General features: G+C 45.1%; 1 protein-coding gene across 1 annotated transcript in view; it reads left to right on the top strand.

Moving 5' to 3' along the window:
- Positions 1–300: 300 nt before the first annotated feature.
- asns (asparagine synthetase) overlaps positions 301–26,751 on the top strand; it is a gene marked incomplete at its 3' end in the record, with an annotated part of 38,150 nt that continues 11,699 nt past the window's right edge. The window contains exons 1-10 of the mRNA XM_083771080.1: positions 301–394; positions 5,211–5,459; positions 10,019–10,237; positions 10,425–10,443; positions 12,427–12,612; positions 14,113–14,214; positions 18,494–18,621; positions 19,466–19,592; positions 22,030–22,136; positions 24,437–24,537. Of these exons, the coding sequence (XP_083627206.1) occupies positions 5,211–5,459; positions 10,019–10,237; positions 10,425–10,443; positions 12,427–12,612; positions 14,113–14,214; positions 18,494–18,621; positions 19,466–19,592; positions 22,030–22,136; positions 24,437–24,537 (1,238 nt within the window). The 5' untranslated portion in view covers positions 301–394. The remainder of the gene's footprint in view (positions 395–5,210; positions 5,460–10,018; positions 10,238–10,424; positions 10,444–12,426; positions 12,613–14,112; positions 14,215–18,493; positions 18,622–19,465; positions 19,593–22,029; positions 22,137–24,436; positions 24,538–26,751) is intronic.

Below are 26,751 nucleotides of genomic sequence, written 5' to 3' on the forward strand. Positions count from 1 at the left end.
CTTTAAATGGGGGTCCCTGGCATGTCTCTTTAAATGGGGGTCCCTGGCATGTCTCTATAAATGGGGGTCCCTGCCATGTCTCTTCAAACGGGGGTCCGCGGGGCTAATAATGAGTGTCTATGCGGGGGTCCTTGACTTGAAGAAGTCGCAGCCCTCATAATGATGATGCAACATTGCACTACAACTACACAGCAGTATAGCGGAGTGACGCCGCACACAGGCAGCCAATCAGAGCACGCGGGGCCCGTCCTCCCGGGCCATGGGATGACATAGCAGCATCCTCAGTGTGTCATCCTGCCGGCTGGGAGAAGGAGTCAAAGAAACTAACAAAAAAAACTGCTTTTAATCTTTAATCTTTTCTGTCGGGATTAAAGGACCCCCCCGATCATCAAAGGTAGGACTTCATTACGTCACAGTCACAGCAAAACATGCTGACATTTATACAGGATAATATTATAGATGATACAAGTTTTAACGGAGCGTTTACACCTGAATCTATAGGAAGTGTGTGTGTGTGTGTGTGTGTGTGTGTGTGTGTGTGTGTGTGTGTGTGTGTGTGTGTGTGTGTGTGTGTGTGTGTGTGCACATGGACAGCATACCGTCAGCTCAGCGAATATATGTTGGAGTAACGTTACTTAAAATGTATACATTATAGCTGCGCGCGTGCACGACGCTCGCCCACCCCGCCTCCCCCCCCCCAAACGCTGTGAGCTTGTAGATCTGTTCTTTTTTAAAGTGACACTATAGTGTGTATACTGTATAGTAGTAGCTACAACACATGGTGGTTACAATGTGTCAGACTGAATGAACCACGTGCTGCTATAGGAGGAGGAGGAGCACGTGGTCTGTGACTGTAATGTAACATATGGGACACATTGTAGCCGGTAGTTAATCACACTGATTGATTGATTGATTGATTTAATAGTTTGTTGTTGTTGTTATAATTATTGGTGGCTTGTTTCTATTGTGGTCCTGTCATATCCTACACTAAGGCTCTGTCTGTGTGTGTGTGTGTGTGTGTGTGTGTGTGTGTGTGTGTGTGTGTGCGCGTGTGCGCGTGCGTGCGTGCGTGCGTGTGTGTGTGTGTGTGTGTGTGTGTGTGTGTGTGTGTGTGTGTGTGTGTATGCGCGACCACCACTTGTTGCCTATTTAATAGTCGACTTGCCAGCCCATAGAGCCCCATTGGGGTTTTTTTTAATTTAATTTTTATCCCATGATTTTGCAACCCATTTTTTTCACCCAGTGTCAATTATCTAATAATGTAATCCTGGGCTACACTTCCTCTCCTTATATGGGCATACCATATTCTGAAGTACCAAAAAGAGGACACATGCGCGCGTGCATGTGCGCATGCATGTGCGCGTGTGCATGCATGCATGTCGTGGATGTGCATGTGTTGTGCGTGCGCGGTTCTGTTTGAATTAAATTCATTTGTCAAAAAAAAGTTTGGCTCCTAAATTTGATCAAATATGCTTTATATTAGTTATGTATGTATTTAAAGCAGTGGCTGTCAGAGGTGTGATCCAGGGACCCTCGTGGGTCCTTGAGGGGGCTGATCTACATCGGCTAGTTGAACTATTCAAAAATGTTTTTGCCAAATAAAATGTCTTCAGATCTGACCCAAGTCTCCTGAGGAGAAGTCTGTCTGAGGCATGTCCTGGACGCGTTATTACCACCGACGTTCAAGGATGTGTTTACAAAACATCGCAGGGTTTGTTTACAAACATTTGGGATTTGTTTACAAACATTTGGGATTTGTTTACAAACATTTGGTATTTGTTTACAAACGTTTAGGGATTTGTTTACAAACATTTGGTATTTGTTTACAAATATTTGGTATTTGTCTACAAACATTTAGGGATTTGTTTACAAACATTTGGTATTTGTTTACAAATATTTGGTATTTGTTTACAACTATTTTGTATTTGTTTACAAACATTTAGGGATTTGTTTACAAACATTTGGTATTTGTTTACAAACATTTTGTATTTGTTTACAAACATTTTGTATTTGTTTACAAACATTTGGGATTTGTTTACAAACATTTGGGATTTGTTGACAAACATTTGGGATTTGTTTTCAAACATTTAGGGATTTGTTGACAAACATTTGGGATTTGTTTACAAACATTTGTTGTTTGTTTACAAACATTTGGGATTTGTTTACAAACATTTGTTGTTTGTTTACAAATATTTGGTATTTGTTTACAAACATTTGGGACTGTTTACAAACATTTGGGATTTGTTTACAAACATTTGGGATTTGTTTACAAACATTTGTTGTTTGTTTACAAACATTTGGGATTTTGTTTACAAACATTTGGTATTTGTTTACAAACATTTGGGATTTGTTTACAAACATTTGGGATTTGTTTACAAATATTTGGGATTTGTTTACAAACATTTGGGATTTGTGTACAAATATTTAGGGATTTGTTTACAAACATTTGGGATTTGTTTACAAATATTTAGGGATTTGTTTACAAACATTTGGTACTTGTTTACAAACATTTGGGATTTGTTTACAAATATTTGGTATTTGTTCACAAACATTTGGGATTTGTTTACAAACATTTGTTGTTTGTTTACAAACATTTGGGATTTGTTTACAAACATTTGGGATTTGTTTACAAACATTTGGGATTTGTTTACAAACATTTGGTACTTGTTTACAAACATTTGGGATTTGTTTACAAACATTTGTTGTTTGTTTACAAACATTTGGGATTTGTTTACAAACATTTGTTGTTTGTTTACAAACATTTGGTATTTGTTTACAAACATTTGTTGTTTGTTTACAAACATTTGCAAACAAGCCTTCAAGATTAGTTAGTTAGTTATGTATTTATTTAAAGCAGTGGCTCTCAAAGGTCCAGGGACCCTCATGGTTCCTTCAGGGCGTTCCAAATGGACCCTTATGGGTCTGTAACTCTGAGAGTGTAACACATGGACCCAAATGGACCCTTATGGGTCTGTAACTCTGAGAGTGTAACACATGGAACCAAATGGACCCTTATGGGTCTGTAACTCTGAGAGTGTACAAATGGAACCAAATGGACCCTTATGGGTCTGTAACTCTGAGAGTGTAACACATGGAACCAAATGGACCCATTATAGGTCTGTAACTCTGAGAGTGTAACACATGGAACCAAATGGACCCTTATGGGTCTGTAACTCTGAGAGTGTAACACATGGAACCAAATGGACCCTTATGGGTCTGTAACTCTGAGAGTGTACAAATGGAACCAAATGGACCCTTATGGGTCTGTAACTCTGAGAGTGTACAAATGGAACCAAATGGACCCTTATGGGTCTGTAACTCTGAGAGTGTACAAATGGAACCAAATGGACCCTTACAGGTCTGTAACTCTGAGAGTGTAACACATGGAACCAAATGGACCCATTATAGGTCTGTAACTCTGAGAGTGTAACACATGGAACCAAATGGACCCTTATAGGTCTGTAACTCTGAGAGTGTACAAATGGAACCAAATGGACCCTTATGGGTCTGTAACTCTGAGAGTGTACAAATGGAACCAAATGGACCCTTATGGGTCTGTAACTCTGAGAGTGTAACACATGGAACCAAATGGACCCTTACAGGTCTGTAACTCTGAGAGTGTAACACATGGACCCTTACAGGTCTGTAACTCTGAGAGTGTACAAATGGAACCAAATGGACCCTTACAGGTCTGTAACTCTGAGAGTGTAACACATGGAACCAAATGGACCCATTATAGGTCTGTAACTCTGAGAGTGTAACACATGGAACCAAATGGACCCTTATAGGTCTGTAACTCTGAGAGTGTACTAGTACAAATGGAACCAAATGGACCCTTTTATAATATTTATCTTATGGGTCTATCTGGTTTTACTCTCAGAGTTATGGGGGTCCTTGAAATTAAAAAGTTTAAGAACCTGTATGCAATGGCTTATCTCTTGTAAAAAGAGAGACCAGCCTATTCTCCAAACCATTATCTTATGCTTTGCTAGGTTGTACAAAATAATATTGGGTCAATTTAATTTGCAGGACTCGCCTCGCCCACAGCTGCCTGTCTGTGTTGTTGACATGGGCTTGTCTGTGTTGTTGACATGACATGGGCTTGTCTGTGTTGTTGACATTGCAGGACAGAACTGTTATTTGTGACAGACACATAGTTCCTTTGCAGACAATACAATCTGCTTCTCATTGGTCAGTCACAATACAACCTGCTTCTCATTGGTCAGTCACAAAGCTAAGAAAACAGTAGCCTATACTTTTTCTCCATGTCGATGATGATGAGATAGTTCTTTGGCATGTCAAGCTTTCCTCACGGAGAGAAGACAACACAACAGTCTGTCTGCAGACAGCAGAGAACAACAGACTGTCTGCAGACAGCAGAGCAGCCAGAGCACAACAGTCTATCTGCAGCCAGCAGAGCAGACAGCAGAGCAGACAGCAGAGCAGACAGCAGAGCAGACTGCAGTCGGAACAGTGCAGTCAGACTCAGCGCGCAGCGCATGCAGAGTTATGAATAATACACATTCCGGGGTTCGGGCTGAAAGTCCACCTCTCACAGTGTTTTTCCACTACGAACCATTGAACGTGCATTTGTAATACACATTGGTCTGAATGGTCTGTGAGCGATACGTGTAAAACCCCGGACATTTGAATTTATGAAACCCCCCCCGGACTGCCCGGACAGCCCCCCCAAAAGAGGGCGTACGGTAAGCCTATCTCCTAACCTATGGGGGGGGGGGGGGGTTGTTAGCGGACTGACCTCAAGTGACGTTTTGAAATGAGCGTTTAAATCGCTTAGTTATTTATCTCCCTGTCTCCCTCCCTCCCTACCTCTGTCTGTCTGTCTGTCTGTCTGTCTGTCTGTCTGTCTGTCTGTCTGTCTGTCTGTCTGTCTGTCTGTCTGTCTGTCTGTCTGTCTGTCTGTCTGTCTGTCTGTCTGTCTGTCTGTCTGTCTGTCTGTCTGTCTGTCTGTCTGTCTGTCTGTCTGTCTGTGTGTCTGTGTGTCTGTCTGTCTGTCTGTCTGTCTGTCTGTCTGTGTGTCTGTGTGTCTGTGTGTCTGTGTGTCTGTCTGTCTGTGTGTCTGTGTGTCTGTCTGTCTGTGTGTCTGTGTGTCTGTGTGTCTGTGTGTCTGTCTGTCTGTGTGTCTGTGTGTCTGTGTGTCTGTCTGTCTGTGTGTCTGTGTGTCTGTGTGTCCGTCCCCCTGTCTGTAGATGTGTGGTATCTGGGCGTTGTTCGGCAGTGATGAGTGTCTGTCGCTGCAGTGCACCTCGGCCATGAAGATCGCCCACCGCGGCCCCGACGCCTTCCGCTTCGAGAACGTCAACGGCTTCACCAACTGCTGCTTCGGCTTCCACCGATTGGCCATCGTGGACCAGCTGTACGGCATGCAGCCAATGAGAGTCAAGAAGTTCCCCTACCTGTGGCTGTGCTACAACGGGGAGATCTACAACCACCTGACGGTAAACATTAACCCATTCTGACCTGAGATCAGATTCATACGAGGTTTCCACTGGACACACGCTGGTCTGATTAACCCATTCTGACCTGAGATCAGATTCTAAAAAAGTCAGTCATTCTTCGATTTTTTCAAAATATGAGCTTGTAGATCTGCTATATTTCAATAGCTAAAGCATAACATGATGCTAACACCAAAATGGGTTAAACCCTTTAGACTAACAGATCTACAACCACCTCACGGTACACATTAAACCCTTTAGACTAACAGATCTACAACCACCTGACGGTACACATTAAACCCTCTACACTAACAGATCTACAAACACCTCACGGTACACATTAAACCCTCTAGACTAACAGATCTACAACCACCTGACGGTACACATTAAACCCTCTAGACTAACAGATCTACAACCACCTCACGGTAAAAACATTAAAGCCCCTCCTATATTCAGCTATGGTGTAGATTTTCGTCTTACACAACCATTACCAACGGATGGAGAATTTACGTCATACTGTATGTAAACAGTAAATGGGCTATTTTCATCCTACATCCTTCCCATTGACAATAAATGGATGACGTTTAGGTTGAGGTTTATTTGTCATGTGTATAGATGATACAGAGTATAAATACAATGAAAATCATTTAGCTCAGAGCACTCTCAGTCTTACACACACAGGACATAAACAAACATCTATAGTGTTCACTCTCAGTCTAACATACACAGGACATAAACAAACATCTATAGTGTTCACTCTCAGTCTAACATACACAGGACATAAACAAACATCTATAGTGTTCACTCTCAGTCTAACACAGGACATAAACAACATCTATAGTGTTCACTCTCAGTCTTACATACACAGGACATAAACAAACATCTATAGTGTTCACTCTCAGTCTAACACAGGACATAAACAACATCTATAGTGTTCACTCCCAGTCTTACATACACAGGACATAAACAAACATCTATAGTGTTCACTCTCAGTCTAACATACACAGGACATAAACAAACATCTATAGTGTTCACTCTCAGTCTAACATACACAGGACATAAACAAACATCTATAGTGTTCACTCTCAGTCTAACATACACAGGACATAAACAAACATCTATAGTGTTCACTCTCAGTCTAACATACACAGGACATAAACAACATCTATAGTGTTCACTCTCAGTCTTACATACACAGGACATAAACAAACATCTATAGTGTTCACTCTCAGTCTTACATACACAGGACATAAACAAACATCTATAGTGTTCACTCTCAGTCTTACATACACAGGACATAAACAAACATCTATAGTGTTCACTCTCAGTCTAACATACACAGGACATAAACAAACATCTATAGTGTTCACTCTCAGTCTAACATACACAGGACATAAACAAACATCTATAGTGTTCACTCTCAGTCTAACATACACAGGACATAAACAAACATCTATAGTGTTCACTCTCAGTCTAACATACACAGGACATAAACAAACATCTATAGTGTTCACTCTCAGTCTAACATACACAGGACATAAACAAACATCTATAGTGTTCACTCTCAGTCTAACACAGGACATAAACAACATCTATAGTGTTCACTCCCAGTCTTACATACACAGGACATAAACAAACATCTATAGTGTTCACTCTCAGTCTAACACACACAGGACATAAACAAACATCTATAGTGTTCACTCTCAGTCTAACATACACAGGACATAAACAAACATCTATAGTGTTCACTCTCAGTCTTACATACACAGGACATAAACAAACATCTATAGTGTTCACTCTCAGTCTAACACACACAGGACATAAACAAACATCTATAGTGTTCACTCTCAGTCTTACACACACAGGACATAAACAAACATCTATAGTGTTCACTCTCAGTCTAACATACACAGGACATAAACAAACATCTATAGTGTTCACTCTCAGTCTAACATACACAGGACATAAACAAACATCTATAGTGTTCACTCTCAGTCTAACACAGGACATAAACAACATCTATAGTGTTCACTCTCAGTCTTACATACACAGGACATAAACAAACATCTATAGTGTTCACTCTCAGTCTAACACAGGACATAAACAACATCTATAGTGTTCACTCTCAGTCTAACATACACAGGACATAAACAAACATCTATAGTGTTCACTCTCAGTCTTACATACACAGGACATAAAGAAACATCTATAGTGTTCACTCTCAGTCTAACATACACAGGACATAAACAAACATCTATAGTGTTCACTCTCAGTCTTACATACACAGGACATAAACAAACATCTATAGTGTACACTCTCAGTCTAACACACACAGGACATAAACAAACATCTATAGTGTTCACTCTCAGTCTTACACACACAGGACATAAACAAACATCTATAGTGTTCACTCTCAGTCTAACATACACAGGACATAAACAAACATCTATAGTGTTCACTCTCAGTCTAACATACACAGGACATAAACAAACATCTATAGTGTTCACTCTCAGTCTAACACAGGACATAAACAACATCTATAGTGTTCACTCTCAGTCTTACATACACAGGACATAAACAAACATCTATAGTGTTCACTCTCAGTCTAACACAGGACATAAACAACATCTATAGTGTTCACTCCCAGTCTTACATACACAGGACATAAACAAACATCTATAGTGTTCACTCTCAGTCTAACATACACAGGACATAAACAAACATCTATAGTGTTCACTCTCAGTCTTACATACACAGGACATAAAGAAACATCTATAGTGTTCACTCTCAGTCTAACACAGGACATAAACAACATCTATAGTGTTCACTCTCAGTCTTACATACACAGGACATAAACAAACATCTATAGTGTTCACTCTCAGTCTAACACAGGACATAAACAACATCTATAGTGTTCACTCCCAGTCTTACATACACAGGACATAAACAAACATCTATAGTGTTCACTCTCAGTCTAACATACACAGGACATAAACAAACATCTATAGTGTTCACTCTCAGTCTAACATACACAGGACATAAACAAACATCTATAGTGTTCACTCTCAGTCTAACATACACAGGACATAAACAAACATCTATAGTGTTCACTCTCAGTCTAACATACACAGGACATAAACAAACATCTATAGTGTACACTCTCAGTCTAACACACACAGGACATAAACAAACATCTATAGTGTTCACTCTCAGTCTTACACACACAGGACATAAACAAACATCTATAGTGTTCACTCTCAGTCTAACATACACAGGACATAAACAAACATCTATAGTGTTCACTCTCAGTCTTACATACACAGGACATAAACAAACATCTATAGTGTTCACTCTCAGTCTAACACACAGGACATAAACAAACATCTATAGTGTTCACTCTCAGTCTAACATACACAGGACATAAACAAACATCTATAGTGTTCACTCTCAGTCTAACACACAGGACATAAACAAACATCTATAGTGTTCACTCTCAGTCTTACATACACAGGACATAAACAAACATCTATAGTGTTCACTCTCAGTCTTACATACACAGGACATAAACAAACATCTATAGTGTTCACTCTCAGTCTAACACACACAGGACATAAACAACATCTATAGTGTTCACTCTCAGTCTAACATACACAGGACATAAACAACATCTATAGTGCAAGAAAAGACAAAAAAACAGGAAAAGAAAAGTGCAAGTGAAGTGACAGAAAGTGCAATACAGGTCAGCTGTTCAGCAGCCTGACTGCCTGGTTTGAACAGGGTATTTGCGGGGTGGCTGGTGTCTTCCATGATGTTGTGGGCTTTTTTCATACAGCGAGTGGTGTAGATGTTATGGAGACTGTGGTAATTCTGTGCTGCCCATGATTTTAGCTGCTGTTTTAACGGTCCTCTGCAACCTGTTGCAGTACGTGGATAAGAGCGCCCCTCACTTCACACAGGTGTGATTCTCTCCCTCCCTCCTGCTAAAGAAGCATTTTGATAAGAGCACCCCTCACTTCACACAGGTGTGATGTCTTCTCTCTCTCTCTCTCTCTCTCTCTCTAGGTAATGTAAAGTGAATGTCTCTCTCCCTCCCTCCAGCTAAAGAAGCAGTTTGATAAGAGCACCTCTTACACAGGTGTAATGTATTCTCTCTCTCTCTCTCTCTCTCTCTCTCTCTCTCTCTCTCTCTCTCTCTCTCTCTCTCTCTCTCTCTAGGTAATGTAAAGTGAATGTCTCTCTCCCTCCTCCCTCCAGCTGAAGAAGCAGTTTGCATTTGAGCACCAGACCAAGGTGTGATGTCTTCTCTCTCTCTCTCTCTCTCTCTCTAGGTAATGTAAAGTGAATGTCTCTCTCTCCCTCCTCCAGCTAAAGAAGCAGTTTGATAAGAGCGCCCCTCACTCTTCTCTCTCTCTCTCTAGGTAATGTAAAGTGAATGTCTCTCTCCCTCCTCCTCCAGCTAAAGAAGCAGTTTGCGTTTGAGCACCAGACCAAGGTGTGATGTCTTCTCTCTCTCTCTCTCTAAGTAATGTAAAGTGAATGTCTCTCTCTCCCTCCTCCTCCAGCTGAAGAAGCAGTTTGCGTTCGAGCACCAGACCAGTGTGGACGGGGAGGTCCTGCTCCACCTGTACGAGCGCTTCGGCGTGCAGAAGATGGCGTCCATGTTGGACGGCGTGTTCGCCTTCATCCTGCTGGACACGGCCAACAGGAAGGTGTTCCTGGGCAGAGACACCTACGGCGTCCGGCCGCTCTTCAAGCTGCTGACCGACGACGGATGCCTGGCCGTCGCCTCAGAGGCCAAAGGTCAGTCAGTTCCTCTGAGGTCAAAGGTCAGTCAGTTCCTCTGAGGCCAAAGGTCGCCTCAGAGGCCAAAGGTCAGTCCGTTCCTCTGAGGCCAAAGGTCGCCTCGGAGGCCAAAGGTCAGTCAGTTCCTCTGAGGTCAAAGGTCAGTCAGTTCCTCTGAGGCCAAAGGTCGCCTCCGAGGCCAAAGGTCAGTCAGTTCCTCTGAGGTCAAAGGTCAGTCAGTTCCTCTGAGGCCAAAGGTCAGTCAGTTCCTCTGAGGCCAAAGGTCAGTCAGTTCCTCTGAGGTCAAAGGTCAGTCAGTTCCTCTGAGGTCAAAGGTCAGTCAGTTCCTCTGAGGTCAAAGGTCGGTCAGTTCCTCTGAGGTCAAAGGTCAGTCAGTTCCTCTGAGGTCAAAGGTCGGTCAGTTCCTCTGAGGTCAAAGGTCGGTCAGTTCCTCCGAGGCCAAAGGTCGGTCGGTTTAGTTTAGTCCACTGAGATGTATGTTGGCGGGCCTTCATCCGTTCTGACCTGAGATCAGATTCTAAAAATGTCTTCTACATCCTGACAGTTTTCTGAAAAAGCTATGTTTCTATGTCAGTCGTTCCTTGAAGTAGATCTGCTAAATAGCTAAAGCATAACATAATGCTAACACCAAAAATGGTACCCGCCTAAAATGGGTTAATGGCTGATTTTACACTTGCTAAAAAAAATAGCAGATTTAACAAGCTCACAACGCGTCGCAGCGTGACGCGTTGTGAGCTTGTAGATCGTCTGTTTTCAGCATGCAACTAATAATAAAATGACTTATACTGGATCTCTTGTCCACTAGTCCCTTCTTAAAATATTAGTCTAGTTTTTATTTTCGCAGTCAGTCAGTCAGTCCTTATATGGTGTGTGACAGGCCTGACATGTCCTTACATTTTTTATTTATTTATTTATTTGACAGGGACAAAGCTCATTAATCAACATGTCAGTTTTCACATCAATGTAAATGGGCCAGAGTTAGCCGAAGCTAAATTTCATCTGGGCAGGCTCTTAAAAAATGAATGAATGATAAAAAGAAGGACAGAGTGCAGTGTGCCTGCACACAGCACCATGCGTTGATGCCATGTGTGCACATGTGCAAGCACCCAACACTACGTCCATACAAAAACACAATACAATACAGGAACAGATCGACATGGTACAGGGGACAGAACAACGGTAAGTGAAGTGAGAAATGACACCGCTGATAAATACTAGATAGTTAGTTACTCGTGATTACAAATTTGAGTTGTTTTTAGCCACCTTTTCAGGTTGAATTTGAAGGTCAGATAGTTGGAGGTCTCTCTTAATTCTGTAGGGAGACTGTTCCAGTGATGGGAGGCTCTAACAGAGAAGACTGTTTTACCAAACACACTACGTCTGATTGGCACTTTACAGTCTCCTCTGGTAGTTGCCCTTGTTGTTCTGTCACCACTGACTGTCCCTTCCATCTATGAACTGTTTCAGTGGTGGAGGTGCAAGTCCATTTAAGATCTTAAAAATGAGGCAGGCATCTGCAAAGTGTTTAAAGCCGTCAAAATTAAATAAGTTGTACTTTTGAACTATATGGCAATGGTGGTAACGGTTGGGCTTTTGATCCAGTGTTTTTAATGTCTGTTTGTAAAGTCATTCTATGGGTTTTAAAGTTGTCTGGTTTGTCTGTGACCAGGTTGTGAAACAGTAGGTTAATGTCTGTTTGTAAAGTGATTCTATGGGTTTTAAAGTTGTCTGGTTTGTCTGTGACCAGGTTGTGAAACAGTAGGTTATGTAGCATGCATGAAGAGTTTGGCTGCATCTGTTGTTCGATATGGTCTATGTGTCTGAAATTGGATAAATTGAATTTGATTTTATTGGCTACATTTTTAACATGCTTTTTAAATGTCAAGTTTGAGTCTAGTGTAATTCCAAGATATTTAAATTCTGATACTACCTGAATACTACTGCCTTCAATAAGAATGTCAGTGTCAGGGTCTGTGGAGTTCCGTGAAAAAAACATACCAACAGTCTTTTTTGTATTCAGATGCAAGCACGAGTTCCTCAGCCAGTCAGATACATGGACCATGGTGTGTGACAGGCCTGGCATGTCCTTATATGGTGTGTGACAGGCCTGCCATGTCCTTATATGGTGTGTGACAGGCCTGACATGTCCTTATATGGTGTGTGACAGGCCTGACAGAGATAACTCACTCCATGTCCACCCCGGCCCCCATCGTGCCCTTCCTGCCGGGCCACGTGGAGACCTTTACTCTGAAGGCCAGCGGGAAGGTGGAGTCAGAGAAGTGGGAGGAGTTTCACTGCTGCACCCAGGAGCCAAGCCACGCCCTCTACGACACCGTGGACGCCCTGAGCACAGGTATGACATCATCACCGCCATGCCCTGTATGACATCATCACCGCCACGCCCTGTATGACATCACCTGAACACAGGTAGCAGAGAGACAGTGTAGCGTCTCACTACACTTGTTTTCTTTTTTTTTTATATATTTTTTTTATCCCACGATTTTGTAACCCATTTTTTACCCCTGTGTCAATCATCTAATGTGATCCTGGGCTCTACACACCCTCCACCAACCTAGTCCCCATATATGGGGGACAAGGGGAGACCAACCTAGTCCCCACATATGGGGGACAAGGGGAGAGCAACCTAGTCCCCATATATGGGGGACAAGGGGAGAGCAACCTAGTCCCCATATATGGGGGACAAGGGGAGACCAACCTAGTCCCCATATATGGGGGACAAGGGGAGACCAACCTAGTCCCCACATATGGGGGACAAGGGGAGACCAACCTAGTCCCCATATATGGGGGACAAGGGGAGACCAACCTAGTCCCCATATATGGGGGACAAGGGGAGACCAACCTAGTCCCCATATATGGGGGACAAGGGGAGACCAACCTAGTCCCCATATATGGAGGACAAGGGGAGACCAACCTAGTCCCCATATATGGGGGACAAGGGGAGACCAACCTAGTCCCCATATATGGGGGACAAGGGGAGAGCAACGGACTTGAACTCATGCTTCCTTCATGCCTGAGTGTCCAAGTTGCTCCTTTACACCTGATCAGGCGCCCCGGCTGGCCAGGGGGAGGCAGTTTAGAGACCAGGATTACTGCATGTTTTTTGTGAGGGTACCTCCCCTACCTACCCCTACCTACCCTCACTACACTTGTTTACAAGAGGTTCCACCTACTTCAATTCATCATAACATTTAGAGACGTACAAATATACACTTATATATATATAGTGAGGGGGGGGGGGGGTCCAGTGTCACATCAGATAATTGACACTGGATGAAAGAAATGGGGTTACCTGCATAACCTGCTATCTATCTACAGTATCTACATTTAAACATTAAGTCTAAGCAACAAAAACGTGAGAACATAATACCCAGAGTAAGTGTTCACGGTCGTCAGGACTAGGTCAGTTAGTGTTCACGGTCGTCAGGACTAGGTCAAGTGTTACGGGGTGGCGGTGGATCAGCGGTAGAGTGGCCGGATGGGAACCGCAAGGTTCCCGGGTTCGATCCCTGTGGGTTCCCCCAGAGTTAGTGTCGAAGTGTCCTTGAGCAAGACTCTGAACCCCTGATTGCTCCTGATGTGCAGGTTGGTGCCTTGCAAGTTTTCCTCCGCCATCGGTGTGTGAATGTGTGAATGTAATGCACAATCTATGTAAAGGTGTGTGAATGGGTGAATGTAATGCGCAATCTCTGTAAAGGTGTGTGAATGTGTGTGTGAATGGGTGAATGTAATGCACAATCTCTGTAAAGGTGTGTGAATGGGTGAATGTAATGCGCAATCTCTGTAAAGGTGTGTGAATGTGTGTGTGAATTACCGCATGTTATAATCTGTCCAGGTTTCGATGAAGAAACGGTGAAAAGCAACATCCGGTTGCTGTTTGAGAACGCTGTGCGGAAACGCCTCATGGCCCATAGGAGGATCGGCTGTCTGCTCTCAGGTAAACTGTCTCTCTCAGGTAAACTGTCTCTCTCAGGTAAACTGTCTCTCTCAGGTAAACTGTCTCTCTCAGGTAAACTGTCTGCTCTCAGGTAAACTGTCTCTCTCAGGTAAACTGTCTGCTCTCAGGTAAACTGTCTCTCTCAGGTAAACTGTCTCTCTCAGGTAAACTGTCTGCTCTCAGGTAAACTGTCTCTCTCAGGTAAACTGTCTGCTCTCAGGTAAACTGTCTCTCTCAGGTAAACTGTCTCTGTCAGGTAAACTGTCTGCTCTCAGGTAAACTGTCTCTCTCAGGTAAACTGTCTGCTCTCAGGTAAACTGTCTGCTCTCAGGTAAACTGTCTGCTCTCAGGTAAACTGTCTCTCTCAGGTAAACTGTCTCTCTCAGGTAAACTGTCTGCTCTCAGGTAAACTGTCTCTCTCAGGTAAACTGTCTCTCTCAGGTAAACTGTCTCTGTCAGGTAAACTGTCTCTCTCAGGTAAACTGTGTCCTCTCAGGTAAACTGTCTCTGTCAGGTAAACTGTGTCCTCTCAGGTAAACTGTCTCTCTCAGGTAAACTGTGTCCTCTCAGGTAAACTGTCTCTCTCAGGTAAACTGTGTCCTCTCAGGTAAACTGTCTCTCTCAGGTAAACTGTGTCCTCTCAGGTAAACTGTGTCCTCTCAGGTAAACTGTCTCTCTCAGGTAAACTGTGTCCTCTCAGGTAAACTGTCTCTCTCAGGTAAACTGTCTCTCTCAGGTAAACTGTCTCTCTCAGGTAAACTGTCTCTCTCAGGTAAACTGTGTCCTCTCAGGTAAACTGTCTCTCTCAGGTAAACTGTCTCTCTCAGGTAAACTGTCTCTCTCAGGTAAACTGTCTCTCTCAGGTAAACTGTGTCCTCTCAGGTAAACTGTCTCTCTCAGGTAAACTGTCTGCTCTCAGGTAAACTGTCTCTGTCAGGTAAACTGTGTCCTCTCAGGTAAACTGTCTCTCTCAGGTAAACTGTGTCCTCTCAGGTAAACTGTCTGCTCTCAGGTAAACTGTGTCCTCTCAGGTAAACTGTCTCTCTCAGGTAAACTGTGTCTCTCAGGTAAACTGTGTCCTCTCAGGTAAACTGTCTCTCTCAGGTAAACTGTCTCTGTCAGGTAAACTGTCTGCTCTCAGGTAAACTGTCTCTCTCAGGTAAACTGTCTGCTCTCAGGTAAACTGTCTCTCTCAGGTAAACTGTCTCTCTCAGGTAAACTGTGTCCTCTCAGGTAAACTGTCTCTCTCAGGTAAACTGTCTCTCTCAGGTAAACTGTCTCTCTCAGGTAAACTGTCTCTCTCAGGTAAACTGTCTGCTCTCAGGTAAACTGTCTGCTCTCAGGTAAACTGTGTCCTCTCAGGTAAACTGTCTCTGTCAGGTAAACTGTGTCCTCTCAGGTAAACTGTCTCTCTCAGGTAAACTGTCTGCTCTCAGGTAAACTGTCTCTCTCAGGTAAACTGTCTGCTCTCAGGTAAACTGTCTGCTCTCAGGTAAACTGTCTGCTCTCAGGTAAACTGTCTCTCTCAGGTAAACTGTCTCTCTCAGGTAAACTGTCTCTCTCAGGTAAACTGTCTCTCTCAGGTAAACTGTCTCTCTCAGGTAAACTGTGTCCTCTCAGGTAAACTGTCTCTGTCAGGTAAACTGTGTCCTCTCAGGTAAACTGTCTCTGTCAGGTAAACTGTCTCTCTCAGGTAAACTGTCTCTCTCAGGTAAACTGTGTCCTCTCAGGTAAACTGTCTCTGTCAGGTAAACTGTGTCCTCTCAGGTAAACTGTCTCTCTCAGGTAAACTGTGTCCTCTCAGGTAAACTGTGTCCTCTCAGGTAAACTGTCTCTGTCAGGTAAACTGTGTCCTCTCAGGTAAACTGTCTCTCTCAGGTAAACTGTCTCTGTCAGGTAAACTGTCTGCTCTCAGGTAAACTGTCTGCTCTCAGGTAAACTGTGTCCTCTCAGGTAAACTGTGTCCTCTCAGGTAAACTGTGTCCTCTCAGGTAAACTGTCTCTGTCAGGTAAACTGTGTCCTCTCAGGTAAACTGTCTCTGTCAGGTAAACTGTGTCCTCTCAGGTAAACTGTCTCTGTCAGGTAAACTGTGTCCTCTCAGGTAAACTGTGTCCTCTCAGGTAAACTGTGTCCTCTCAGGTAAACTGTCTCTCTCAGGTAAACTGTGTCCTCTCAGGTAAACTGTCTCTCTCAGGTAAACTGTGTCCTCTCAGGTAAACTGTGTCCTCTCAGGTAAACTGTCTCTGTCAGGTAAACTGTGTCCTCTCAGGTAAACTGTCTGCTCTCAGGTAAACTGTCTCTGTCAGGTAAACTGTGTCCTCTCAGGTAAACTGTCTCTCTCAGGTAAACTGTCTCTCTCAGGTAAACTGTCTCTCTCAGGTAAACTGTCTCTCTCAGGTAAACTGTCTGCTCTCAGGTAAACTGTCTGCTCTCAGGTAAACTGTGTCCTCTCAGGTAAACTGTCTCTGTCAGGTAAACTGTGTCCTCTCAGGTAAACTGTCTCTCTCAGGTAAACTGTCTGCTCTCAGGTAAACTGTCTCTCTCAGGTAAACTGTCTCTCTCAGGTAAACTGTCTCTCTCAGGTAAACTGTCTGCTCTCAGGTAAACTGTCTGCTCTCAGGTAAACTGTCTGCTCTCAGGTAAACTGTCTCTCTCAGGTAAACTGTCTCTCTCAGGTAAACTGTCTCTCTCAGGTAAACTGTCTCTCTCAGGTAAACTGTCTCTCTCAGGTAAACTGTGTCCTCTCAGGTAAACTGTCTCTGTCAGGTAAACTGTGTCCTCTCAGGTAAACTGTCTCTGTCAGGTAAACTGTCTCTCTCAGGTAAACTGTCTCTCTCAGGTAAACTGTGTCCTCTCAGGTAAACTGTCTCTGTCAGGTAAACTGTGTCCTCTCAGGTAAACTGTCTCTCTCAGGTAAACTGTGTCCTCTCAGGTAAACTGTCTCTGTCAGGTAAACTGTGTCCTCTCAGGTAAACTGTCTCTCTCAGGTAAACTGTGTCCTCTCAGGTAAACTGTGTCCTCTCAGGTAAACTGTGTCCTCTCAGGTAAACTGTCTCTCTCAGGTAAACTGTCTCTGTCAGGTAAACTGTGTCCTCTCAGGTAAACTGTGTCCTCTCAGGTAAACTGTGTCCTCTCAGGTAAACTGTGTCCTCTCAGGTAAACTGTGTCCTGTCAGGTAAACTGTGTCCTCTCAGGTAAACTGTCTCTCTCAGGTAAACTGTGTCCTCTCAGGTAAACTGTGTCCTCTCAGGTAAACTGTCTCTCTCAGGTAAACTGTGTCCTCTCAGGTAAACTGTCTCTGTCAGGTAAACTGTGTCCTCTCAGGTAAACTGTGTCCTCTCAGGTAAACTGTCTCTCTCAGGTAAACTGTCTCTGTCAGGTAAACTGTCTGCTCTCAGGTAAACTGTGTCCTCTCAGGTAAACTGTGTCCTCTCAGGTAAACTGTGTCCTCTCAGGTAAACTGTGTCCTCTCAGGTAAACTGTGTCCTGTCAGGTAAACTGTGTCCTCTCAGGTAAACTGTCTCTCTCAGGTAAACTGTGTCCTCTCAGGTAAACTGTGTCCTCTCAGGTAAACTGTCTCTCTCAGGTAAACTGTGTCCTCTCAGGTAAACTGTCTCTGTCAGGTAAACTGTGTCCTCTCAGGTAAACTGTCTCTGTCAGGTAAACTGTGTCCTCTCAGGTAAACTGTGTCCTCTCAGGTAAACTGTGTCCTCTCAGGTAAACTGTCTGCTCTCAGGTAAACAAGGACAATATCAGTCACCAGAAGCAGAGACGTGTGTTTTCAACGAAGGTTGTAGTTGAAGGGGGGAGGGGGCTCACATAGAAGGATGTAGTGAAGGAGACTCATATAGAAGGATCCCTGCATGTTACACTTACAGCTTCTACATTTACTGTACTGTACTGTGTGTTCCAGGAGGTCTAGACTCCAGCCTGGTCAAACTGTGATATCTGTGTTCCAGGTGGTCTAGACTCCAGTCTGGTCTCTGTGTTCCAGGTGGTCTAGACTCCAGTCTGGTCTCTGTGTTCCAGGTGGTCTAGACTCCAGTCTGGTCTCTGTGTTCCAGGAGGTCTAGACTCCAGTCTGGTCTCTGTGTTTTCCAGGCGGTCTAGACTCCAGTCTGGTCTCTGTGTTTTCCAGGCGGTCTAGACTCCAGTCTGGTCTCTGTGTTCCAGGTGGTCTAGACTCCAGTCTGGTCTCTGTGTTCCAGGTGGTCTAGACTCCAGTCTGGTCTCTGTGTTCCAGGCGGTCTAGACTCCAGTCTGGTCTCTGTGTTCCAGGTGGTCTAGACTCCAGTCTGGTTGCTGCTACTCTGGTGAAGCTGGCGAAGGAGGCGGAGCTCCCGTACCCGGTGCAGACCTTCGCCATCGGCTCAGAGGACAGTCCCGACATTCTGGCTGCTCGCAAGGTGAGCGCCACCCGCTGGTAACTACGGGCTGCGTGACAGGCTGCGTGACAGGGCGCTCAAAGGGTTAATTATAACGACAGGCTGCGTGACAGGACGCTCAAAGGGTTAATTATAACGACAGGCTGCGTGACAGGGCGGTCAAAGGGTTAATTATAACGACAGGCTGCGTGACAGGGCGCTCAAAGGGTTAATTATAACGACGCACTGTTCCGCGGTCAGGTTAGATAATACGATGACATCATCAGATCGCCGCCAGGTGTTGTGTTCGTCGACTAAAAACTATGACGAAAAATGTCCGTCGACGAAAACTAAATGAAAACTAAATGGAAACTAAGCTATGATGACTAAAACTATAAGACTAAATATAATCTATTAATATATATGATATATATGTTATTATATATTTCGTCAACAAATAAAAACTAGACTAAAATGTTAAGAAGGGACTAGTGGACAAGAGATCCAGGATAAGTCGTTTTATACTTGGTTGCATGCTGAAAATAGCAGATCTACAAGCTCACAACGCGTCGCCATTGTCAGATATTATAATGACATGTTGTGATGACATCATCAGGTCGCCGCCCACATCGGCAGATATTATAATGACATGTTGTGATGACATCATCAGGTCGCCGCCCACATCGGCAGATATTATAATGACATGTTGTGATGACATCATCAGGTCGCCGCCCACATCGGCAGATATTATAATGACATGTTGTGATGACATCATCAGGTCGCCGCCCACATCGGCAGATATTATAATGACATGTTGTGATGACATCATCAGGTCGCCGCCCACATCGGCAGATATTATAATGACATGTTGTGATGACATCATCAGGTCGCCGCCCACATCGGCAGCGAACACCACGAGGTGAACTTCACGGCCGAGGAGGGAATCCGCGCCGTCGATGATGTCATCTTCCACCTGGAGAGCTATGACATCACCACCGTACGGGCCTCTGTGGGTGAGTCACTGCTATGACATCACTATGACATCACCACCATACGGGCCTCTGTGGGTGAGTCACAGCTATGACATCACTATGACATCACCACCATACGGGCCTCTGTGGGTGAGTCACCGCTATGACATCACTATGACATCACCACCGTACGGGCCTCTGTGGGTGAGTCACAGCTATGACATCACTATGACATCACCACCATAGGGGCCTCTGTGGGTGAGTCACAGCTATGACATCACTATGACATCACTATGACATCACCACCATACGGGCCTCTGTGGGTGAGTCACAGCTATGACATCACTATGACATCACTATGACATCACCACCATACGGGCCTCTGTGGGTGAGTCACAGCTATGACATCACTATGACATCACTATGACATCACCACCATACGGGCCTCTGTGGGTGAGTCACAGCTATGACATCACTATGACATCACTATGACATCACCACCGTACGGGCCTCTGTGGGTGAGTCACAGCTATGACATAAAGTTCTCAACAGGCCCAAAAATTATGGCCCGTCTCGACCCGACCCTAACTGGGTCGGCCCGAGGCTCGGCCCGACCCTAAGAATCACCATGATGTTAAGCCCGAAGCCCGACAAAAGCCAGACAGAAAAATATACAGAATATTATAAATAGAATAGGCTATTAATGTTCCATTTCCAATCATTCTAATGGATTCCATACAGTGGTGGTGGTGACTGGTGAGTAAACAGGAATAGCAGCTGGACTATAAGCTCAAGAACTTGTTTACAGCCAGGCCCTGCTCATAGAACATTTCATGGTAGAGATTCAATGCCTTGCTCAAGGGCACTTCAACGGTAATTTTAACGTGCCGGTCCGGGGATACGAACTATAGCGACCTTCACGATATCAAGACCGCTCCGCAAACCACCGCTGCCTATTCAGGCCACATTCAAGCCAACCAATCAGGTGGAAGAAGAGATTCCAGCAGCATTCAAATGAACCAATCAGGTGGAAGAGGAATGCAGCTCCAAGCACATTCCTGTCCACGGGTCACCGGCTGCACCGATTGGCCGAAAAACACTGAATGCTGCTGGAATCTCTTCTTCCACCTGATTGGTTGGTTGGAATGCTGCTGGAATTATTCTGATTGGGTGTGACCAGACAGTAGTATGACCAGACAGGCTACCCGCCCCTCTAGACCAGAAAGCATGCTGGCTGGACCAGGCTACCCTACCCGCCACTCTAGACCAGAAAGCACGCTGTCTGGGCCAGGCTACCCTACCCGCCCCTCTAGACCAGAAAGCACGCTGTCTGGACCAGGCTACCCGCCCCTCTAGACCAGAAAGCACGCTGGCTGGACCAGGCTACCCTACCCGCCCCTCTAGACCAGAAAGCACGCTGTCTGGACCAGGCTACCCGCCCCTCTAGACCAGAAAGCACGCTGGCTGGGCCAGACTACCCGCCCCTCTAGACCAGAAAGCATGCTGTCTGGGCCAGGCTACCCGCCCCTCTAGACCAGAAAGCATGCTGTCTGGGCCAGGCTACCCGCCCCTCTAGAGCAGAAAGCACGCTGTCTGGGCCAGGCTACCCTACCCACCCCTCTAGAGCAGAAAGCACGCTGTCTGGACCAGGCTACCCGCCCCTCTAGACCAGAAAGCACGCTGTCTGGACCAGGCTACCCTACCCACCCCTCTAGAGCAGAAAGCACGCTGTCTGGACCAGGCTACCCGCCCCTCTAGACCAGAAAGCACGCTGTCTGGGCCAGGCTACCCTACCCACCCCTCTAGAGCAGAAAGCACGCTGTCTGGACCAGGCTACCCGCCCCTCTAGACCAGAAAGCACGCTGGCTGGACCAGGCTACCCTACCCGCCCCTCTAGACCAGAAAGCACGCTGTCTGGACCAGGCTACCCGCCCCTCTAGACCAGAAAGCACGCTGTCTGGGCCAGGCTACCCGCCCCTCTAGACCAGAAAGCACGCTGTCTGGGCCAGGCTACCCGCCCCTCTAGACCAGAAAGCACGCTGTCTGGGCCAGGCTACCCTACCCGCCCCTCTAGACCAGAAAGCACGCTGTCCAGGCTACCCGCCCCTCTAGACCAGAAAGCACGCTGTCTGGGCCAGGCTACCCGCCCCTCTAGACCAGAAAGCACGCTGTCTGGGCCAGGCTACCCGCCCCTCTAGACCAGAAAGCACGCTGTCTGGGCCAGGCTACCCTACCCGCCCCTCTAGACCAGAAAGCACGCTGTCTGGACCAGGCTACCCGCCCCTCTAGACCAGAAAGCACGCTGTCTGGGCCAGGCTACCCGCCCCTCTAGACCAGAAAGCACGCTGTCAAGGCTACCCTAGCCTACCTATATTGTGTATCTGTACGTTAGGAATGTACTGTACCTGGTGTACAGTCAGAAGTACATAATGTGTATCTGTACAGTAAGTACATAATAACATAACATAATGTACGGTAGGAATGTTCCTGGTGTCGAAGTACATCCAGGAGAAGACGGACAGTGTGGTGATCTTCTCTGGAGAGGGAGCGGACGAGCTGACCCAGGGATACATCTACTTTCACAAGGTGAGTACATCTACTCTCACAAGGTGAGTACATCTACTCTCACAAGGTGAGTACATCTACTTTCACAAGGTGAGTACATCTACTTTCACAAGGTGAGTACATCTACTCTCACAAGGTGAGTACATCTACTTTCACAAGGTGAGTACATCTACTTTCACAAGGTGAGTACATCTACTTTCACAAGGTGAGTAGATACGATTCAATGATTAGAAATCGATACAGTATCTATTTTAGCAAATACATCAAATCTGTGTGAAACTTGTGGATGGTGCAGGTTTTTATTATTATGGATATAAATGGCAAATAGATGGACATTGTATTTAAACACATTATGGACAAACCCTCACCTTGACATGAACACAGAGAATACACACATTATGGACTAACCCTCACCTTGACATGAACACAGAGAATACACACATTATGGACTAACCCTCACCTTGACATGAACACAGAGAATACACACATTATGGACTAACCCTCACCTTGACATGAACACAGAGAATACACACATTATGGACAAACCCTCACCTTGACATGAACACAGAGAATACACACATTATGGACTAACCCTCACCTTGACATGAACACAGAGAATACACACATTATGGACAAACCCTCACCTTGACATGAACACAGAGAATACACACATTATGGACAAACCCTCACCTTGACATGAACACAGAGAATACACACATTATGGACAAACCCTCACCTTGACATGAACACAGAGAATACACACATTATGGACAAACCCTCACCTTGACATGAACACAGAGAATACACACATTATGGACTAACCCTCACCTTGACATGAACACAGAGAATACACACATTATGGACTAACCCTCACCTTGACATGAACACAGAGAATACACACATTATGGACAAACCCTCACCTTGACATGAACACAGAGAATACACACATTATGGACAAACCCTCACCTTGACATGAACACAGAGAATACACACATTATGGACAAACCCTCACCTTGACATGAACACAGAGAATACACACATTATGGACAAACCCTCACCTTGACATGAACACAGAGAATACACACATTATGGACAAACCCTCACCTTGACATGAACACAGAGAATACACACATTATGGACAGACCCTCACCTTGACATGAACACAGAGAATACACACATTATGGACAAACCCTCACCTTGACATGAACACAGAGAATACACACATTTATCCATAGACCAAGTGGCCTCAATACATTAATAAGAGCATTATAATGCACCGTTAAAAATAGTAAAATACACCAATAAAATTAGATTAAATAGATGGAACAGAGTTCAAGTTCATGTTCAAATTCATCATCCATAGGGGGGGGGGGGCACGGGGATTATATTATATACTTTATAGAGCGTCGCAGTCCCTCCCCCTTTCAGAACAACGAGTGGTTGACGGTTACGCCGCGGACAAAGCCAACTCGGATCGTGACAAATCATGAAAATGAACACAATGTTTTGGGGCCGATCAAATCATTAGAAAGAAGAAAATAAAGGCAAAATAAAGACACTATTTGTTTTGTTTTTCTTCTTACTAATTATTTGATCGGCCCCAAAACATTGTGTTCATTGTCATGATTTGTCACGATCCGAGTTGGCTTTGTCCGCGGCGTAACCGTCTTTAAATAAATACTTTAAGAAACTCCTATGGGAGAAATGCATTGGGATTCATTTCCTGGGCCACTCGTCGTTCTGAAAGGGGGAGGGACTGCGACGCTCTATACTATTGGTCAGTTAATGAAGTTAATAAAACCGTGATGCTGTGATTGTGAACTGAACTAGGCTCCTATTGGTCAGTTAATGAAGTTAATAAGACGTGATGTTGTGATGTTGTGAACTGAACTACGCTCCTATTGGTCAGTTAATGAAGTTAATAAGACGTGATGTTGTGATGTTGTGATGTTGTGAACTGAACTAGGCTCCTATTGGTCAGTTAATAAAACGTGATGCTGTGATGTTGTGATGTTGTGAACTGAACTAGGCTCCTATTGGTCAGTTAATAAAACGTGATGCTGTGATGTTGTGATGTTGTGAACTGAACTAGGCTCCTATTGGTCAGTTAATAAAACGTGATGCTGTGATGTTGTGATGTTGTGAACTGAACTAGGCTCCTATTGGTCAGTTAATAAAACGTGATGCTGTGATGTTGTGATGTTGTGAACTGAACTAGGCTCCTATTGGTCAGTTAATAAAACGTGATGCTGTGATGTTGTGATGTTGTGAACTGAACTAGGCTCCTATTGGTCAGTTAATAAAACGTGATGCTGTGATAGGCTCCCAGTCCAAAGACGGCAGCGGAGGACAGCGTCCGCCTCCTGAAGGAACTCTACCTGTTCGACAACCTCCGCGCCGACCGCACGACCGCGGCACACGGGTAAGAAACGACCGCACGACCGCGGCACACGGGTAAGAACGACCGCACGACTGTACCGACCGCACGACCGCAGCCCACGGGTAAGAACGACCGCACGACTGTACCGACCGCACGACCGCGGCACACGGGTAAGAATATGAATATGAATATGAATATTAATATTAAAGATGTATTTATAACCTCTGTACCGACCGCACGACCGCAGCACACGGGTAAGAATATTAATATTAATATTAATATTAAAGATGTATTTATAACCTCTGTACCGACCGCACGACCGCAGCACACGGGTAAGAATATTAATATTAATATTAATATTAAAGATGTATTTATAACCTCTGTACCGACCGCACGACTGCAGCACACGGGTAAGAATATTAATATTAATATGAATATTAATATTAAAGATGTATTTATAACCTCTGTACCGACCGCACGACTGCAGCACACGGGTAAGAATATTAATATTAATATTAATATTAATATTAAAGATGTATTTATAACCTCTGTACCGACCGCACGACTGCAGCACACGGGTAAGAATATTAATATTAATATTAATATTAATATTAAAGATGTATTTATAACCTCTGTACCGACCGCACGACTGCAGCACACGGGTAAGAATATTAATATTAATATTAATATTAATATTAAAGATGTATTTATAACCTCTGTACCGACCGCACCACCGCGGCACACGGGTAAGAATATTAATATTAAAGATGTAGGACCTTTCTGTGTGGAGTTTGCATGTTCTCCACGTGTCCCCTAGGGTAGGTACCCTCACATGTTCTCCCCGTGTCCCCTAGGGTAGGTACCCTCACATGTTCTCCACGTGTCCCCTAGGGTAGGTACCCTCACATGTTCTCCCCGTGTCCCCTAGGGTAGGTACCCTCACATGTTCTCCCCGTGTCCCCTAGGGTAGGTAGCCTCACATGTTCTCCCCGTGTCCCCTAGGGTAGGTACCCTCACATGTTCTCCCCCTGTCCCCTAGGGTAGGTAGCCTCACATGTTCTCCCCGTGTCCCCTATAGGGTAAGTACCCTCACAAAAAACATGCAGTAATCCTGGTCTCTAAACTGCCTCCCCCTGGCCAGCCGGGGCGCCTGATGGAGGGGAAAGGAACTGGTTGGAATAACGTGTTCCTTCCACGCGCTACGTCCAACCAGGGAAACTCCCCCCTGTCAGGTGTAAAGGAGCAACTTGGACACTCAGGCATGAAGGAAGCATGAGTTCAAGTCCGTTGCTCTCCCCTTGTCCCCCATATATGGGGACTAGGTTGCTCTCCCCTTGTCCCCCATATATGGGGACTAGGTTGGTCTCCCCTTGTCCCCCATATATGGGGACTAGGTTGCTCTCCCCTTGTCCCCCATATATGGGGACTAGGTTGGTCTCCCCTTGTCCCCCATATATGGGGACTAGGTTGGTCTCCCCTTGTCCCCCATATATGGGGACTAGGTTGGTCTCCCCTTGTCCCCCATATATGGGGACTAGGTTGCTCTCCCCATGTCCCCCATATATGGGGACTAGGTTGGTCTCCCCTTGTCCCCCATATATGGGGACTAGGTTGCTCTCCCCTTGTCCCCCATATATGGGGACTAGGTTGGTCTCCCCTTGTCCCCCATATATGGGGACTAGGTTGCTCTCCCCTTGTCCCCCATATATGGGGACTAGGTTGCTCTCCCCTTGTCCCCCATATATGGGGACTAGGTTGCTCTCCCCTTGTCCCCCATATATGGGGACTAGGTTGGTCTCCCCTTGTCCCCCATATATGGGGACTAGGTTGGTCTCCCCTTGTCCCCCATATATGGGGACTAGGTTGGTCTCCCCTTGTCCCCCATATATGGGGACTAGGTTGGTCTCCCCTTGTCCCCCATATATGGGGACTAGGTTGGTCTCCCCTTGTCCCCCATATATGGGGACTAGGTTGCTCTCCCCTTGTCCCCCATATATGGGGACTAGGTTGGTGTCCCCTTGTCCCCCATATATGGGGACTAGGTTGCTCTCCCCTTGTCCCCCATATATGGGGACTAGGTTGGTCTCCCCTTGTCCCCCATATATGGGGACTAGGTTGGTGGAGGGTGTGTAGAGCCCAGGATCACATTAGATGATTGACACAGGGGTGAAAAATGGGTTACAAAATCGTGGGATAAAATATATATATATATATTAAATATGTATTTATATGGCCCGTCTGGTCACCCCCCATCTC

The sequence above is a fragment of the Protomyctophum parallelum genome, assembly GCF_964188405.1.
Source record: "Protomyctophum parallelum genome assembly, chromosome: 1".
Classification (NCBI taxonomy): Eukaryota; Metazoa; Chordata; class Actinopteri; order Myctophiformes; family Myctophidae; genus Protomyctophum; species Protomyctophum parallelum.